The following is an 18678-nucleotide window of genomic DNA, read 5'->3' on the forward strand; positions in this document are numbered from 1 at the left end:
ACTACAGCTGAACTGTGTGGCCCAGGGAGGGTTTAGGCCCTAGATGATTGCATAGTCTTTATGCCAGCAACGGGCCTATTAAACAGTCAGTGTAAAGGGTGCGTGCGTGCCCTCACCGTGCTTCTTCCCAGCCAGTTTGTTCATGAGGTAAGACTTTCCAGTGCGGTACAAGCCCACCACGGCTACCACGACTACTGGCTGATTCAGCCCCATCAAGACATCCACTGCCTCTTGGTTCACAGAAAGGTTTCCATCCGTATTTTCAATCAAGCACATAGGGGACTCCATGAAGGCAACAGGGCTGGCCATGACTGCTTTGGATGGATGGAGAGAATATAATTTCACAGGGTCCCCCCCACAGCCGCTTACAAAATGTCTTCACCCATATTGGAATATCTTACACTGTTAAATACATAGATGCCTCATCTACACGATATAATCTTATTTTCAGTCCTAATTATTTTAAGGTATGTTCCATTTGTTTTATGTCGACTGTAGCCTACAAAGTCTAGGCTATCTACGACTTTTTCTTCATTGCTCACAAAACAGTCAAGTCAGTTGTGTAATTAAGCACGTCATTAACTCAGGAATCATATACCTACCTGATCTACTTTCATTTTATATCCCTCTTTTACTCGTGTTTTATTTCATTTGTGAGTTACCTGTATTATCAATCGAAAGACTGCTTGGTGAGTGTTCCTCAATGGCACGGGCTTGCTTGATAACCCGATGTCAGATGAGGAAGTGTGGTAAACACTCGAATCGTTCACAGATTCCACGCAGGCGGTATACGGTTTTGGCCTTTAAATCGACAATCTCTTACAAACAATACTTAACATCGTAACCTTCCCTTTTGGGAATAGCATACTGACAAGAACTTTTCCCCTAGTGTAAAGTCCAGCTATGACCAGCTTGAAATACAAGCTACCAGCTGTTTCAAAACATAGCTTCAGCTGGTCTAATTGGCCACCGGTTTTTTTTTTTTTTTTGGCAATTACGAATTTAAAGTAAAAGCCCCCTTTATACACGTCAGCATTGCAGTTCATTTTGGCGTAGACCCTTCCGGAAGGGTAATTTCATAGATTAAGCAAATAAATTGTAGGCTGTGCTAATTATATTCCGTCATGACTGCTTACGGTTACGGTTTTCGTGTTTAACGTTGTTAGCAAGAGTTCGTTATTGGACAAACCGAACTTTCGGTAGCACTGAATTTAGTTGATGCGCAGAACATTAGGCTTTTCTTTTTCAGGGTTTTAATTTCATTTATCCCATTAAGCAGAATTTTGTTGAAAAGAAATAAAAAAGAACACTATGCAGTTTGTTTATTCTTTTGAAAGCGAAAGTAGATTATTTTTTCCTGTCGTTGTTTCACTGACTTGCATACAATTTGATTTACAAACTTGACTTCATAATTTAACACCGGTCATGCAATATTTTAATTTAATCTCATTTAATTTGATAAGTAGGCACAGCACGTTTACTTAGGCTACATTAGCTGGGTGGAAAGCAAGCTGTTACCTTTTGTCACTGTTGATACCATAAAACCAATAACACAAAAACACAACCTCTTCCCAACATTTACGAATACGATGTAAACCAAATGCAAAATTAATGAACTCACCAGTCAATTATGTCCTTCACAGCGCTGGGTTTTCCAAATAGATCGACTTAAGCCTGAACTGTTGTTCGCTTTGGTTTACGGTCAAGAGTACGAAAGTGAAAGAGGATCGATTTTAAGGTATGTTCCATTTGTTTTATTTTGAGATGAAAAGCAAAACACAGGAACAACTGTAGCCTACAAAGGCTAGGCTACGACTTTTTCTCCATTGCTCAAAAAACAGTCAAGTCAGTTGTGTAATTAAGCGCGTCATTAACTCAGGAATCATATACCTACCTGATCTACTTTCATTTTATATCCCTCTTTTACTCGTGTGTTTTATTTCATTTGTGAGTTACCTGTATTATCAGTCGAAAGACTGCTTGGTGAATGTTCCTCAATGGCACGGCCTTGCTTGATAACCCGATGTCAGATGATGAGGAAGTGTGGTAAACACTCGAATTTTCGCTCACAGATTCCACGCAGGCGGTATACGGTTTTTGCCTTTAAATCGACAATCTCTTACAAACAATACTTAACATCGTAACCTTCCCTTTTGGGAATAGCATACTGACAAGAACTTTTCCCCTAGTGTAAAATCCAGCTATGACCAGCTTGAAATACAAGCTACCAGCTGTTTCAAAACATATCTTCAGCTGGTCTAATTGGCCACCGTTTTTTTTTGTTTTTTTTTGGCAATTACGAATTTAAAGTAAAAGCCCCCTTTATACACGTCAGCACTGCAGTTCATTTTAGCGTAGACCCTTCCGGAAGGGTAATTTCATAGATTAAGCAAATAAATTGTCGGCTGTGCTAATTATATTCCGTCATGACTGCTTACGGTTACTGTTTTCGTGTTTAACGTTGTTAGCAAGAGTTCGTTATTGGACAAACCGAACTTTCGGTAGCATTGAATTTAGTTGATGCACAGAACATTAGGCTTTTCTTTTTCAGTGTTTTAATTTCATTTATCCCATTGAGCAGAATTTTGTTGAAAAGAAATCAAAAAGAACACTGCAGTTTGTTTATTATTTTGAAAGCGAAAGTAGATTATTTTTTCCTGTCGTTGTTTCACTGACTTACATACAATTTGATTTACAAACTTGACTTCATAATTTAACACCGGTCATGCAACATTTTAATTTAGTCTCATTTAATTTGATAAGTAGGCACAGCACGTTTACTTAGGCTACATTAGCTGGGTGGAAAGCAAGCGGTTACCTTTTGTCACTGTTGATACCATAAAACCAATAATAACACAAAAACACAACCTCTTCCCAACATTTACGAATACGATGTAAGCCAAATGCAAAATTAATGAAAACTCACCAGTCAATTATGTCCTTCACAGCGCTGGGTTTTCCAAACAGATCGACTTAAGCCTGAACTGTTGTTCGCTTTGGTTTACGGTCTAGACTAGAGTACGAAAGTGAAAGAGGATCGACTGTTACGCCTTTATGGATGGATGAATGTGCTGTCATTGGTATATAACGATGTTAAATAAATACAGGGGTGTATATGTGAACTAACAGCGAAATGGGGGATAAAATGAATTAAAATACCCTAAAATGCACCAGCGTGAATAAAATACCCTAAAGGTCACGTGGTACAGTGCTCTCTGTGAGTGTAGTAGGGGAATTTGTGAAACTCAAAACGAAAGTTTTTATGGGATCCAGTTTTAATATTAGCCTAACTTACTGTAGAAACAAAATGTCTCTCTTTCTAACTTTCAGCTGAGTATATCATATTTATCATATCTGTGGGCCTATAAGATATATGACAAGTAAATACAACAAGTGTTGAATGAGAACATTGTTTCATTGTTTATATAACGAGGTGTGGCGGCAGCGGTTTCCGAGAAACGGGCCATTTCCTTGCTTCCATTGCGGTGCTGCTTCTGGGTGTGCTTTATCAGCATAACTACAAAACGAATCGTACTTTCAAAAGATAGTCGTGAATAGAGTTATGCTTAAGTGACACGCTTGGAGATGCGTGAATGAGTTTTTATCAAGAATCTCATTATAAACCGTTTATAAAACGATTTATAATGTACAGTACATTATAAAAACGTTTCACGTTTCAGGATTAGGTATAACATCTTAGATGTAGCTTCCTTTTTCAGAAAGTTTCCATACATTTCCTATATATGGAAATCTTAAGGAGCAGGACGACACCCTGACACCAAAAGATCGAAAGCGGAACTAAAACTCCTGCACTTTCATTCTCTATTCGAAGCTCTGTAATCGGCAGGGAAGTTATTGGACAGCACAGTATTGGAGCCTGCTTGTCAGTGAAAGAAGTCACCTAACGGTAGGAGATGCATTTTTGTCGAACGCCTTTATTGTATGGTTCATGTCTTGACTTTATTAGAGATAGGCAATTTTATTTAATTGCCGAGTACCGGGAAAGGGAAAACACGGGCATATAATGTCGTACACTGGCGAACCCTTCATACGTTTGCACGCTGTAACTTGGCGGAAACCCCGAGGTAGACCCTGAACCCGCTGGAGAGATCCTGGGGACGCCTCGGGATCCCCATAAGGGAGCTGGAATGCGTCGCTGTGGAGAGGGCCGCCTGGAATACCCTGACCCGACTCTGGATAAGCGGGTGATAATGGATGGATGGATGGATGGAAGAACATTTTTAGTGTTAGCCACGGTTTATTTGTTTATTTATTTACTAGTTAGTTCGCACGCAAATGTGGATGCTAAAGTGACCGCAGCACTCACCGAGTACAAGATCGTTATTCTATGGAATCATTGTAGTCCAGAAGTGTGTTCACAGCTGTGTTACCTCATATGTCCACAGGAGGGAGACACGTTCCTGGTAAAAATCGATCAGAATTGGTTGGCAACCCCTAAGGGCTAATAGGAATGAAAAAGAAAAGGCCTAAGTTCACTGTAAAGGATACTGAACTTTATGTAAATGGTTGCCATTCATATAGCGTGTTGAGGAAATATTATTGTCGCTTTTCCTCCTCGTCCCTTTTACGTGGGTGAAGCTGTATTGGCAGCAATGAAGAAATATTCAATAGTTGCTCATTACAAATCTTTTGTTTAAAATAAAACAAATGAATATGGGGAATCTGTGTCCTCCCTGCAAGAAGCCTCAAGAGACCCGAGAATTCCAAAGTAACAGTAGGAAGTATCTTAGTCTTTATATAATATAGCTAACCAATCATTTGTCATATAACATCACATTGTCTCTCTTAACCCGCCTTAATATTTTCTGTTACTCTATGAAAGCTGAGCTGTCTTAACCTTTCGCCTCTATAATGATGCAAGCAAATTGGCTGGTGATCACAAACTCAAAACATTTCTCTGCAAAGACCCAGTGGCATGGTTTGTAAACACCTGATTAAGTGTTCTCTGCACTTAATCTGTTCTCTGCACTCTGTACTTTGAAGCTCAATGTATTTGAACAGACACACAGTTCTAATTACTCATGCTGGCTTATTCACTTATTCTAAATTCTAACCATTTCACAGTTTCAATAAAAGCATTCATCATTATTCTAAATATTCCTGGTTTTCATTAAGAGCATTTTGATCAAACTTCAACAAGCGCCTTTATGCAAAGCACTGTATAATTGATGCTTCTCATTCACCCATTCATACACACACTTACACTCACACACCAACGGCGGTTGGCTGCCATGCAAGGCACCACAAAGCTTGTCAGGAGCATTTGGGGGTTAGGGGTCTTGCTCAGGGACACTTCGACACAACCAGGGCGGGATTGAACCGGAAACCGGCAACCCTCCGACTTCCATACGACTGCCCTTACCTCCTGAGCCAATGTAGCCATAATTGCACCATCATTAAATGCAACAGCAGTTAAAACAATTTTTGTTGGTTATGAAACAAAATGTTTTTTCAGACAGATAGATACACTAGATAGATAGATTCTCCTCTTCCAGGAAGTGGATGAAAAAAAACTGGGTAGTAAAATTAGTTATTTTTTTGGGATTTAAGATGTGTCTGCATGGTTATGAAGAATTGACTTGATTTATCTTGCTTTGTGTGTTTGTGCAGAGCATCATGTCAAGTGGCAAAATCTTAATGGCTCAGCCGGAGTGTCTGATTAAAAATGACGAGCACGGGAACCTGCTTGTCCAGACGAAGGCTGTAGAGATCCTGAAACAGATCGATCAGCTTGTGGTGGTTGTGGCAGTAGTGGGTCTGTACCGCACTGGGAAATCATACCTGATGAACAAGCTGGCTGGAAAGACAAAGGGTGAGACTGTCATTTTCCATTAGAAATAGTACCACCATCACTAAATGTTCCCTACAGTACATAAAATGCTCATACTTATTCATTTACACCGAAAACGACAAGAATCTTTTTAAAAGGCTAAAGGCTCAAGAAAGTTCCCCAAAGTGTCATAAAGAGGGAAGAAAAGCTTCCAAACAAAGAAAAAACAATTGGGTTAAGGTCAGGACTCATGGTGGCCAATTCATGTGTGAAAATGATTCCTCATGCTCCCTGAACCTTCACAATTACTTAAATCCAAACAGTGACTTTTATTTTGGCCAGGCAGTGTATTTTTTGTATAAATAACTGGTTCAGCCCTGTACTTAGTTCTGCCCTTTGTACCACTTAAGGATTTGCCCTGGGATCCACCATACAGTCAAAGACCAAGGGCATCTGGATGTGGTGTGTTCCTCACCCAACAAAAGTGGACCACACCCTGGTGTTGTTGGACACTGAAGGGCTGGGGGATGTGGAGAAGGTGGGTGATTCATTGTTTTTTGTCTCCAACATGTCAGAGTGCGAGGCAGAAGAACTAATACCAACCAGGAAGTATGCCGAATAAAGTTATTTTTATTCCAACAAAGATAGTCCAGACAGAAATGGGTCAATCGCCAGCAGACAGTTGTAATAAGGGTTAACCAAGACAGGGTCGAACCAAAAGTTTGTTAATCAGAAGGCAGTCTGACCAGGCAGAGGTACAAAATGAAATCCAGGAATCATGAAAACAGAATGCAATCTGAAGTCGAAAATGAAAAAGATCATACGATTATGACGACTTATTTGAATAAACATTATAAGTGTTGTGTTATAGTCCACCTACTCATGCATTGTCCTCCCCATGGAGGACAATGATGTGATGTGATGTGTTGTGAATATAACAGATTGAATATAACTGAATGGTTTCTGATCTTCAGACAAAATGTAATATTAGACAAAGGAAAACTGAGTAAACACAAAACATTTTTTAAAAACTATTGTTTCATTGATTTAATTAAAAAGCTTCCACACACCATCACACTACCATGACCTTGTTTGACTCTGGTATGATGTTCCTGTGAAATGCTGTATTTGCTTTATGCTTTTATCATGGGACCCATATCATTCAAAAGGTTCTGCTTTTGATTCCATGGTACATTATCCCAAACGGCTTGGGACTTTTGGAGATTTACTTTGATCACGGCATACGAAACCGATGAATTTGTCTGAATTAAAGCAGTTCTGCAACGACAAGCCGAGAGACCCAGGAGGGAAGTACAATTTCAAGTGCTAACAGTACAGCAAAGGATAAGGACTAGGGCCTATTTGATTAATCTGATGAATGGATTATATTTATATCTAAAAACTGTTTTTATACAGCACAATGCAAATTAGCGATAAACAGCTTACCTAGCCAAACAAAACTAGCAAAGACTGAGTGCAAATCTGATGCTTAGACTCTTCATTTTTATATATGCAGGGGGATTCAAAGAACGACAACTGGATCTTTTCCCTGGCAGTCCTCCTGAGCAGCGCACTGGTGTACAACAGCGTCGGGACCATCGACAACAATGCCTTACAGCAGCTTCAGTATCCTTTTCTGGGGGCTCTTCTCATGAGATATAGCAATCATAACAATAGATTCATACAGTTTACAATTTAGCCATTCGGTAGATCTTTAAACCAATGTTTCTTACAAAAGGAGCATTTAACACGGTAGGCAAGTTTGACATAGGCAATGAAATCAGAGCCGTTGTCAAATATCTTGTGCTCCTTGCAGCACATTGTCAGCTCTTAAATCAAATTTCTTATTCAAATTAAAACTTTGGTGGTATATATAAAAAAATCTCCATGTTATATACTTAAATGCAGACCATCTAGAATTTCTCACTTTTGTGTTTAGATACGTCTGCGTCCCATTCGCAACCCATTCGCCAAGAGCTAAGAAATATGATTTGCAGAACATCAGCTTTTTACATAACAATACATTATTGGCATTTTGCAGATGCTCTTATCCAGAGCGACGTACAGTTGATTAGACTAAGCAGGAGACAATCCTCCCCTGGAGCAATGCAGGGCTAAGGGCCTTGCTCAAGGGCCCAACGGCTGTGCGGATCTCATTGTGGCTACACCGGGGATCGAACCACCGACCTTGCGTGTGCCAGTCCTGTACCTTAACCACTATGCTACAGGCTGCCCAGCGTTAGTATTCGCTTTCCACACCCCCCCCCAAGGGTAATCTCTCTCAAAGCCAGCACCATAGCCAATCGTCTCCTCTTGCCCCCCCCACCTCATTCTATTGAGTGTCAGAGGCTCGCGGATTGGAAAAACGCGGCCTCTGAGGCCACACCCAGAAGAGGCCCAACAAGTTTTTAGAAGCTATTGGACAGAAGTGAACCCAGACACAGGTTGCCAGTGAATCATAGTAATGACTGTGAGCCTGTTTGTTTTGTGATATTTAGAAAGTAAAAATCCTGCATAGTTTGCCTTCAACATATTTTTTACAGTACTGTCAAAACGTTTTAGGCAGGTGTGAAAAAATGTAAGTAAGAATGCTTTCAAAAATAGAAATGTTAGTCGTTTATTTTTTATCAGTTAACTAAATGCAAAGTGAGTGAACAGAAGAAACCTCTAAATCAAATCAATATTTGGTGTGACCACCCTTTGCCCTCAAACCAGCATCAGTTCCTCTAGGTACACTTGCACCAAGTCAGGGATTTTGTAGGCATATAGTCAGGTGTGTGATTAACCATTTATACCAAACAGGAGCTAACGATCATCAATTTATTATGTAGGTTGAAACACAATCATTAACTGAAACAGAAACAGCTGTGTAGGAGGGTTAAAACTGGGTGAGGAACAGCCAGACTCTTCCAAGGTGAGGTTGCTGAAGACAGTTTAATGTCAGAAGTCAAACACCATGGCAAGACTGAGCACAGCAACAAGACACAAGGTAGTTATACTGCATCGGCAAGCTCTCTCCCAGGCTGAAATTTCAAGGGAGACAGGGGTTTCCAGATGTGCTGTCTAAGCTCTGTTGAAGAAGCACAAGGAAACTGGCAACGTTGAGGACCAGTGGTCAGCCAAGGAAACTTAGTGCAGCAGATGAAAGACGCATCATGCTTACTTCCCTTCGCAATTGGAAGATGTCCAGCAGTGCCATCAGCTCAAAATTGGCAGAAACCAGTGCGATCCAAGTAGACCCTGTGTGGAAGAAGTCTGGTCAGAGGTGATCTTCATGGAAGAATTGCAGCCAGTGATGGTAGTGGTGGTATGGCCCCCACAGAGCCCTGATCTCAATATCATCGAGTCTGTCTGGGATTACATGAAGAGACAGAAGCATTTGAGGCTGCCTAAATCCACAGAAGAACTTTGGCTAGTTCTCCTACCTGCTGAGTTCCTTCAAAAACTGTGTGCATGTATACCGAGAAGAATTGATGCTGTTTTGAAGGCAAAAGGCGGTCACACCAAATATTGATTTGATTTAGATTTTTCTTCTGTTCATTCACTTCTTGTGTTCATGCATTTTGTTAATTGATAAAAATAAACTAACATTTCTATTTTTGAAAGCATTCTTATTTTAAAGCATTTTTTCACACCTGCCTAAAACTTTTGCACAGAACTGTATACCTTCAAATTCTATTTCATTTACAAAATTTACTGTCATAAAACTAAGGAATGCTTAACAAGCATACCCCGGTTTTAGTTTTTTCTTCCTTGAATGACTAAACGTGCAGCTATGTGACAGAGTTGACGGAACATATCAAGGTAAAATCCCAGGCCAAGGACGAGGACGAGGACGGTGACGAATCGACCGAGTTCATGCGCTTCTTTCCCTCCTTTGTCTGGACAGTTCGGGATTTCACCTTACAGCTAGAATATAACGGGAAGCCCATAACCGCTGATGAATACCTGGACAATGCTCTCAAGCTGAAGGCTGGTAAGGATGATAGCAGTGCAAATTGGCTGTCAAGATTGCAGATCGAATATACATATAGTAGGCATGCACAATTATTCATTTAAAAACTGTAGTCTTTCTGTTGGGAGGAATATCGTTTTGGTACATAAGATATAGTACACTACAGATGAGTCCTACTTTTTAAGGTTTTCAGTGTTTAGTTACTGTACCTCCACTTAAAGAATTATTGGACACTTTGTCACTTTGGTTCAAATAACTATAGTTCAGATCACGAGGTGACCAGAAGGCTAGCCTAGCAACGAATGAAGAGTGGTCAGCTGTTGATCTGTAAGACACTTTGGGCGTGCTATTTTACGGATACCTATTGTTCTCCCAACCAATTTCTTTCCCAGGAAATAGGATGTAACAATTTTTTATTTGTTACAGAATACATTGGGGAGGGCAAGATATATTCTTTCCCAGGCCTGGGAATTCATAGCTGTGGCCCAGGGTGCAGTTAAATGGACAAGAATTCCAGTTCAGTTTGAAACGTCTGTTTGAAAGTAGCCTAATGAAGTTACTTGATCACGCCACAAGCTAAACCAAAGGGGTTGTTTTGTTTTTTGTTTTTACCTCGGGAAGGCCATGGGAAGCAAGTAATGCAGTACAACATGCCGCGGAACTGCCTGCGGAACTACTTCCCCAAGCGGAAGTGCTTTGTCTTCGACCGTCCCACCAGCGCTGAGAACATGAAGCGCATGGACGAGCTGAGTGACAAAGACCTGGAACCTTCCTTTGTGCAGCAAGCCACAAGCTTCTGCGATTACATCTATGGTGAAGCCAAGACCAAAACCATGAAAGGAGGCTACAATATGACCGGCAGAAGTGAGTACTACTGACCAACCGCCCTTTTATCATCCATTTATTCTTTGAGTCATTCAGTTCAGCCATCATGGAAATGAAATAGTGCTGTTATCAGCTGAAAGTTAGGCTAGAGGCCCACTCAGTCATTTTGGTTTATAATATAATGCTTAGGGCTGAGCATGAAGACAAATATATGGTACAATAACAAATAATTATTTTCCCAATAAAAATAACTACCTCAGATGTACTTGGCATTGCCACAGCCACAGTGTGAACTGCAACAGTAACAAAGGCTCAGTATCATTGAGTTCAGTGGGCCAAGCAAATTTGTTGCCCAGGTTACCTAGATGCAAGTGCAACACATTAAAACTATGAGTACCATAATCCACATAGGTACTTGGTTGTCGTCCATGTAATCTTCATTGAAAAGTTGCCTGAAATTACTGAGAGGACTTCAAGTTTGACAGATCCTGGGCCACACACCCTTCTTCTGTGCTAAGCATGCCAGGGATCAATAAATAGACCCACCACCGTGTCTTGCAGTGCTGGGGAGCCTTGCAAAGATGTACGTGGACGCCATCTGCAGTGGCCAGATCCCCTGCCTGGAAAATGCAGTTGTAGCTCTGGCCCAGATTGAGAACTCCAATGCAATAGCCGAGGCCATGAAGATCTACAAGGAGCGTATGGACAGCTGGGTCGCCTTCCCCACCGAGACACTGGAGGAGTTGTCAAACATACACGGCACAGTTGAGGAACAGGCTGTCAAGATCTTCATGGGCCTCTGCTTCAAGGACGAGGATCAGAAAAGCCAACTTAAGCTAATGGTAGAGGAATGCAGTTGGTCCCGACTGAATAGTGTCCAGTGTTTGCATACTTTGACATTTCATCGAATGTAGTGTGTCATTCGGGTAGCTTTAGCACAATCTTTTATACAGCTGTGGTGTTGGACATACTAATACTATTTTGACACCGTAAATAGTCAGATAGTATGCAATTTTGGACGCAGCCCATGGCTCAGGGCTGAGGTGAATTTTGGCTTAACATCATCTGGTCCATAATCTGTGTCTCATCCTTTTCTGCCTCCTTTCTCCCCTTTATTGTAGGAACTGATGCAGGCAGAGTATACGGCAATCTGCGAGAAGAATGTTGTTGAATCAAAGAAGGCCTGTGAGTCTATCATCAAACGCATATTCAGGCCACTGGAGGAAAATATTGCATCTGGACAATACACATCAGTTGGAGGATACGAGCGGTACCGCAAAGATTTTAATAGCTTGATCTCAAAATACAGATCAGCTGAGGGGAGAGGAATAAAGGTACGTACCCTGGACAATGTAAACAGGAGGACTTTTGATTTATGTGATTTATGGTCTAGCGTAAACATACACTCATCGAGCGCTTTATTAGGAACATTTTTACTTTATTACGCCTGCTTGTTTATGCGATTATCTAATTAACCAATTGTGTGGCAGCAGTGCAATGCATACAATCATGTAGATACGGGTCAGGAGCTTCAGGTAATGTTCATGTCAACCAACAGAATGGGGGACAAATGTGATCGAAGTGACTTTGACCGTGAAATGATTGTTGGTGGTAGACAGGGTGGGTTGAGTATCTCAGAAACTGTTGATCTCCTCGGATTTTCATGCCCAACAGTCTCTACAGTTTGCAAAGAATCCCCCAAAAAATCCAGCGAGCAGCATTTCTGTAGACAGAAATGCCTTGTTAACGGGAGAATGGCCAGACTGGTCCAAGCTGACAGGAAGGTGACAGTAACGCAAATAACCACACATTACAACAGTGGTATGCAGAAGAGCATCTCTGAACACACAACGCATCATAACTCTAAGTGGACAGGCTACAGCAGTAGAAATCTAAAAAATAAGTCTTATAAATACCTAATAAAGTGCTCACTGAGTGTGTATTGTAGTACACAGACAGCCCTACACTTTCAAGTAGATTGGATTGGTTTTATATTAATGTTCTCACTGTACTTATGAGTAGTTTGTGTAATATGAGGGCTGGGTTACAGGACGAGGAAAGTCTAAAGGAATACCTGGAGAAGAAGGAATCTGTTGGACAAGCTATAATGACTGCTGACCAATCTCTGACTGAAGCACAACGGAAGGCAGAAGGTGATGTCACAAAGGACTCAATGCCTTCTCCCGATCGCATTCTTAATATTTTCCTCTGGTGTAACATCCTTTTGCAATATACAACAGATATTACGATGAACCAGATGGCTGACTCTTATTTATATTCCTTCAGTCTTCAGTTTTTTCATAATGACAGGCAGGCAAGTTGTAAGGAACAAGAGTTTTTGGTGATTCCAATGCCCCTTGCGATTTAGCAAGATTATACTGATACAATATGGAACACATTTATTAGCTAAATGGCTTTTAGTCATCATGGGTCCGGGGTATCAAACCAGCCTCAAACAACTGTGCCAGTTTTTTACAGATACATTTCCCATTGAGTTCCACAGAAAAATTATTCAATAGAAATAATCCTAAACAGCATATCTGGCAGCAGCACGATGGTTTGAGGCTCATCTGATACCTTGGATCCTTAGCCAACAAATGTGTTTTGTACTGTATTGGCATAATTTACCACAGTTTGTTCTGATCTGCCATGTATGATAAATTAAGTGGTGAGTAACAAAACATAGAAAAACTGTTTCAAATCAGGTGGCTTTCCAGAACCAGGGTTCAAGACCCCTGAGCTCTGGCCTTTCCTTGTGCAAATTGCTTTAATTGACTCATGATTAATGCTGTTGAGCTGACATAGCTGTGCTTCGTCCTCCAGAAAATCGAGTGAGAATGGAGGCCATGGAGCAAGAAAGACGAGCTTCTGAGGAGCAGAGAAATATCTTGAAGAAGCAGATGGAGGACCAGGAGCGAACTTTCAATGAGAACATGGCACAGCTGGAGAGGAAGATGGAGGAGGACAGGAAGAATGCTGCCAAGGAGTTCGAAATGACCCTGAATGGCAAACTGAAGGTAGATTCTGTGGGCATTTGGACTCAACTAGCTTGTAGACCTGTAACCAACTCCTCTATCACAGATGCCCTGTAGGTTTACAAAGTGCATGATTGCCTCTAAACTAGTACTTCAGTTCAAAAAGTAACTAAGTATAGTAGTCAAATACAGTTCACACACCTCACTTGTTTTTTTTTTTGGGTTGAAATTGCTTGCTGATTTTAAGGTGAGCTTTAAAATAGCTTGAGTCCAAAGGGCACCACATTTACAGTTCATGCAACACTCATAAGTTTTCTGTGGGGCGGACGGATGGCGCAGTGGGTAGCACTGCCGCCTCACAGCAAGGAGGTCCTGGGTTTGAATCCCCGTTGGCCAAGGCCTCTCTGTGCGGAGTTTGCATGTTCTTCTTGTGTCTGCATGGGTTTCTGTCGGGTACTCCGGTTTCCTCCCACAGTCCAAAGACATGCAGGTTAGGCTGATTGGAGAGTCTAATTTGCCCGTAGGTATGAGTGTGTGAGTGAATGGTGTGTGTGCCCTGTCATGGACTGGCGACCTGTCCAGGGTGTATTCCTGACTTTCGCCCAATGTATGCTGGGATAGGCTCCAGCCCCCCTGCGACCCTGTTCAGGATAAGCGGGTTAGGATAATTAATGAATGAATGAATGAAAGTTTACTGTGCACCAACATACATTCTGGCTGTACTTCTTATTACCAGCACACTCCTTGCTTGGAGGAGCTCGTCTCTGGTTTCTATATGCAAACAGTGGCAACAACCACACAAATATAAACACAGCATAATCCCCAAAACGACACAAACCACCACATACTGTAACAGCTTCAAATTCAAGTTGACAAATTATCAAGATGCAGGGGTGACAGGGTAGGTATTAACACATAGAATTATTCAAAGAAATTGAATTTTGCATGTGGGATAAAATAGTTCTTAATAATATTCCTTCTGGCCCTGGGTACCCTATGCCACCTCCCAGAAGGGAGCTGGTCAGATTAAAGAAATGATTTACTGGACTTTCTGCCTGTCACATAACACATACTGTACGTATATTACAGAAAGCTGACTCTGTGGTTTCCCTTCGATCTTCCCAGCCATGTTTAAGATCTTTGACAATTTACTCCTGTTCTTAGCCCCAGGAATGCCAAACCATCCTTCCTGTCAGGGCAGTTTGTGCACTATCAATACAAAATCCCACTGATATATTCAACCTGTTTATTATGTGCCAGTGCAGTGCCAAAACACCATGCACTCTTAAAGGGGAATACCAAGCAGTTTAAACACAAGATGTGTCATTGATATACCCCTGAGCTATTCTTTGGGCAATGGAAGAGAGTCCAATTCTTCGTCTTCTTGCTTAGTACGGAGAATCGCGCTGCCTCAAGCTTTTGACATAAGCACTTTTCCATTTTCCAAGTTAAGGTTTTTGAGAGTGGTTTTGTTTGTTGTCGTTTCAGGAACAGCAGGAGCTCATGAAGCAAGGCTTTGATGAGCGGGCAAAGCTCATGGAAGCTGAAATTTCTTCCCTGAAGAAGGAGAAGGTTCAAAATGAGAAGTCCCCTTCACTTTTTTCTGGTATTTTGGATACTGCGGGACAAGCAGCCGCCATGTTTTTGCCAGGGTTCGTCCCAAAGCTGGCCGGGGTGGGTCTCTCAGCCCTTTCACGCCTGTTTTGAAAATAGTCTGAAACAGAATAGCTGGGAGGTAACAATTCGGAGACGCAGTAACCTGTCTTTGTCACCTTTGTCACCTTTTTAACATTGTCACCTTTTTAACTGAATTGAAGTGGCCAAAACTTTTTTTGAATGTATCTTTTGATGATAGCCCTCTTTCCTTTTGTCCACCCTCATCTTGACAAGTCTCTTCAGTAAGTTACTTAACCTCAGTTGCATCATGATTAAAAATGTAATGTACGTACCGAAGCAGCAGCAGTATCATTACCGCACCCTTTTGGGACAAACACAATGGCCTAGATCCAATCAACATTCGCCCTCAAATTTAACATACAGGCAAATGTACTGTAAATGTTCCAAAACCCAGTTTGGCACATTCATATTAGTGTTCGATAAACTCACACCCAACTCTGTGAAGAGAAATAAAAAGTGTTGAATTTAAAAACATATCTTTTTTTAATATCTTAATTTTTTAATTATTATATTTTATTTTATTTGGACAAGTCAAATAAATAAGGCTTTTGTACCAACTTCATATGATGAATATGAATTATGTTATCTCATATGAATTATGAGACTCAGCTTATATAATAATTTACTTTGAGTAACTGTGTTTCATGTTCAATGGGGTAGTTGTCAGCAGTCTGCATGGCTTGTACTTTCTCTCTTGGGATTTGTCATTATGGATAAGATCATCTGCTAAATGGCAGCAAAGTCGAACAACAGTTTTATATCGCTGATTTTCCTTGGTCTTGAAATAACAGAAGAGGTGGTGAAATCTTGTGTGCAAGAGAAATGTTCACAAGTCATCAAATGCAAATCTGAGTCAAGTCTCGGGCCTCCAGAATGGTGCAGCCTAAACAACAGTATGCCGATAGAAATTAATCATGATTTCTAAGCTAGTTGAAGATATAGAAACCAGAAGTGTAGATGACATTTTGTTTATGACATCACGGGTGTGTCAACTGAATAAACAGTTTTGTCAGGGGCACACACACTAAAGAACTGGCTATTTCATTAATTTATTCATATATCAATGAACTACCACACCTGAGCCAACATTCTCAAGGTGGCTGGGGAAAGGCTTTGCCAAAACCTCAGGTCTGGTGTGGTAGGCCATTCATATATCAATAAGATAAAATAAGTAACCATTCTGTAATATGAGGGTCAATACCAAACCAGGGACCTGTTACATGAACACAGCTTCGTGTGGATAATCTCCAACTGAATTTAGCCTAGGGCTTAATCTGCATCTCCTACTTAATATTGATAATTATCACTTCATTTGTAAATGGAATTACAGTGTTGAAACCCAATGATTTTGGTTTATTAACATACTCTTACATTTTTAAATGAAAGGTAAGTGTTACGCATTAATTTTAATCATTCAAAAAAATGAGTTACAAAACCTTTTATGCAAGAAATTGGGTGCTATCATTGTGTGACTAGTGTAGGGGAAAATTCACAGAATGAAAGATCTCCCTCCTAAAAGCATGATAACCAATCACAAGTCAAAATCAGACTCCGCCTTAGTGAGCAGGCTGGTTCCTCCAAAACTCTCGACGATGTGTGCTAAAAGTTTATCAATATATCTGTATTAAAGTATGATATGTACCCTGTATAGTTTCAAACTGATTAACTGCTAAATTGTGCTAGGATTACACAGTGAGCCCAGCCAGCTGGCAGGGGGGGGCCGTCTTGAACTGTGTAGACCAAACTGTCAAGGACACGGGCAGAGTGAGATATGACTGTACAGCTGATTTCTCCAGGACTCTCGATGTTTTATGCCAGGAGTGTATCTATTTGACCTAGAACATTAATTATAGCTGAGCTTATGAAAACGCAAGAAACCACAGTGAAAACTGTCGAAATGAGAGCAAAGAATGCTACTTACATTTACTCCCTTAGAAGAGAATAATTAATCAAATGTTTAGTATGTCTGTAGATTAGAAAAGTATATTAGAAGTGAATATTAATGAAATGTTTAGTTTGTCTGTATATTTTCAATGATTACTGCTGCTTAGTTCGTCTTATAAAAGCGAAAGATACAGAGTGACGTGTATGGATGACGTGTTAGAGGGAGGGCATCCAGAACTTTCTGAGGTCTGGTAGTTTGCCAAGAGCAGGTGCGGGGTGAAGTGAGGACACGTAGTTGGCAGAATGCCCTGAACTTTGTACAGAGTTGGCAGAGCATAAGGACCGTTGGCAATTTGCCAAAATGACGTTGTGGGAGGAGCGTTGGGAGGAGTTACGATAAGAAAAGTGTGGGTGATTTGCCAGAATGAGGTTTGAGGAGGAGTTGTAGGTGGAGTAACTGTGTATAAAATGGGTGTACAAATGCCAGTCGGGGTTCAGTTCTGGAGAGCTGATCCGGCTTTATGCACGTGTGCTAATAAAGTCTGATTTTCCTGAAGATCTTGCTGCCTGGTGTCGTCTTTTCCCTCACGAAGATGTTTTTCAACAAATTGAAGATTTGGACTCTGTCGTTTCCTAGACACGACACTAGATCTGCATTATGCTACAGGAAAACCTAGCTAGAATCCTAAGGAATGCCATTATCAATGAAATTCATTTCAAAACCGCATGCAACTACAGTAAATGCCTAATTCTACAGATTTTAATGCCAACCCCTAACAAGCTAAAGTTCACAGTTCATATTTGTATGACAATGGAATAACAATCAATGTCCACGCAACTACTACATAACGTCACCTAACAGGACATTCAAAATGACTCGCTGTCCTGCTTGCATAACGAACTTAAAGATCAAACTAAAAGGATTTTTAAAAATAGTGCAACCCTCATACTCCAGATCAAAACCCCATTAGATGACCGTTTAATCGAACGGTGATCTACGTTGACAATTTAAACGGCAGGGGCAAACCTGAATAAGTTTGTTCTAACGTTATTATACGCCTAGTGGTTCTCTAGTTAGCTTGCATAGCTTTTGTTTCATGAAAATTGACGTGGTTGCTCCCGCATCGTTTATTTTAATGCTGCAAATTGTACAGTTGCAATAATTTTGTTTGGCTCAATGCGTCTGAATTCTTTAAACGGAAAGGTCACAACATGCAGAACTGCAATGTTAGCTATGCTGCAAGAAATACAGTGTAGGGTTGTTTGGTTGCAACTGAAACCTGCACGATGTGGCGCGTAAAAAGACAGGTTTTTTTTTTTTTACCAAATATTTTTTTTCATATAAATAATTGAAAAGTAATGATTGATTGTAACATTGCTCACGATGGTATTTGGCAGTTCAGTCCGAGTCGCTGGCTCCAGTCTCTGGTGTGCAAACACTGAGACCTCCTCTTGGCACAGGTCTACAACTAGGATTTGTGCCAACTTCGACATTACGAAAAAATGTGTTACTCCGCAAAAATAAAATATTTTTTATAGCACTGTGCACAGCTCACTGGTGCATAAACATT

At 40.7% G+C, this 18678-nt stretch overlaps 2 protein-coding genes across 11 annotated transcripts in view; one reads left to right on the top strand and one right to left on the bottom strand.

Annotated features, from left to right (window-relative positions):
* Positions 1–3104, bottom strand: part of LOC133126299 (guanylate-binding protein 1-like) — a 17706-nt gene extending 14602 nt beyond the window's left edge. For 2 of the 9 annotated variants that reach the window (XM_061238366.1, XM_061238439.1), the window contains exons 1-2: positions 1957–2289; positions 117–314 (exon numbers count right to left, since the gene is read on the bottom strand). In XM_061238366.1, the coding sequence (XP_061094350.1) occupies positions 117–309 (193 nt within the window). In that variant the 5' untranslated portion in view covers positions 310–314; positions 1957–2289. Of the gene's footprint in view, positions 1–116; positions 315–662; positions 932–1621; positions 1690–1956; positions 2291–2926 lie in introns of those variants that run through there. The other 7 variants (XM_061238390.1, XM_061238399.1, XM_061238429.1 and 4 more) reach the window with 7 other exon arrangements.
* On the top strand, positions 1469–17663 carry LOC133126384 (guanylate-binding protein 1-like). Of its 2 annotated transcripts, none has more exons than XM_061238570.1 (11): positions 1469–1738; positions 5632–5833; positions 6202–6329; positions 7308–7417; positions 9565–9767; positions 10368–10610; positions 11133–11413; positions 11693–11905; positions 12622–12724; positions 13395–13588; positions 15035–17663. In XM_061238570.1, the coding sequence occupies exons 2-11, from the start codon at positions 5638–5640 to the stop codon at positions 15251–15253; spliced, it is 1890 nt and encodes a 629-aa protein (XP_061094554.1). In that variant the 5' UTR covers positions 1469–1738; positions 5632–5637; the 3' UTR covers positions 15254–17663. The 2 variants fall into 2 exon arrangements, with proteins under 2 accessions (XP_061094554.1, XP_061094548.1); XM_061238564.1 differs by lacking the exon at positions 1469–1738 and adding an exon at positions 3309–3907.
* Positions 17664–18678: the final 1015 nt, after the last annotated feature.

This window comes from Conger conger, chromosome 1 (genome assembly GCF_963514075.1).
Source record: "Conger conger chromosome 1, fConCon1.1, whole genome shotgun sequence".
In the NCBI taxonomy this organism is placed as follows: Eukaryota; Metazoa; Chordata; class Actinopteri; order Anguilliformes; family Congridae; genus Conger; species Conger conger.

Bases quoted from the DNA above. Each gene is read 5' to 3' on its own strand.
- LOC133126384 (XM_061238570.1), top strand. From the start codon at position 5,638: ATGTCAAGTGGCAAAATCTTAATGGCTCAGCCGGAGTGTCTGATTAAA. The intron at 9,768-10,367 runs GTAAGGATGATA...TACCTCGGGAAG, and splicing joins TGCTCTCAAGCTGAAGGCTG to GCCATGGGAAGCAAGTAATG. The intron at 10,611-11,132 runs GTGAGTACTACT...CGTGTCTTGCAG, and splicing joins CTACAATATGACCGGCAGAA to TGCTGGGGAGCCTTGCAAAG.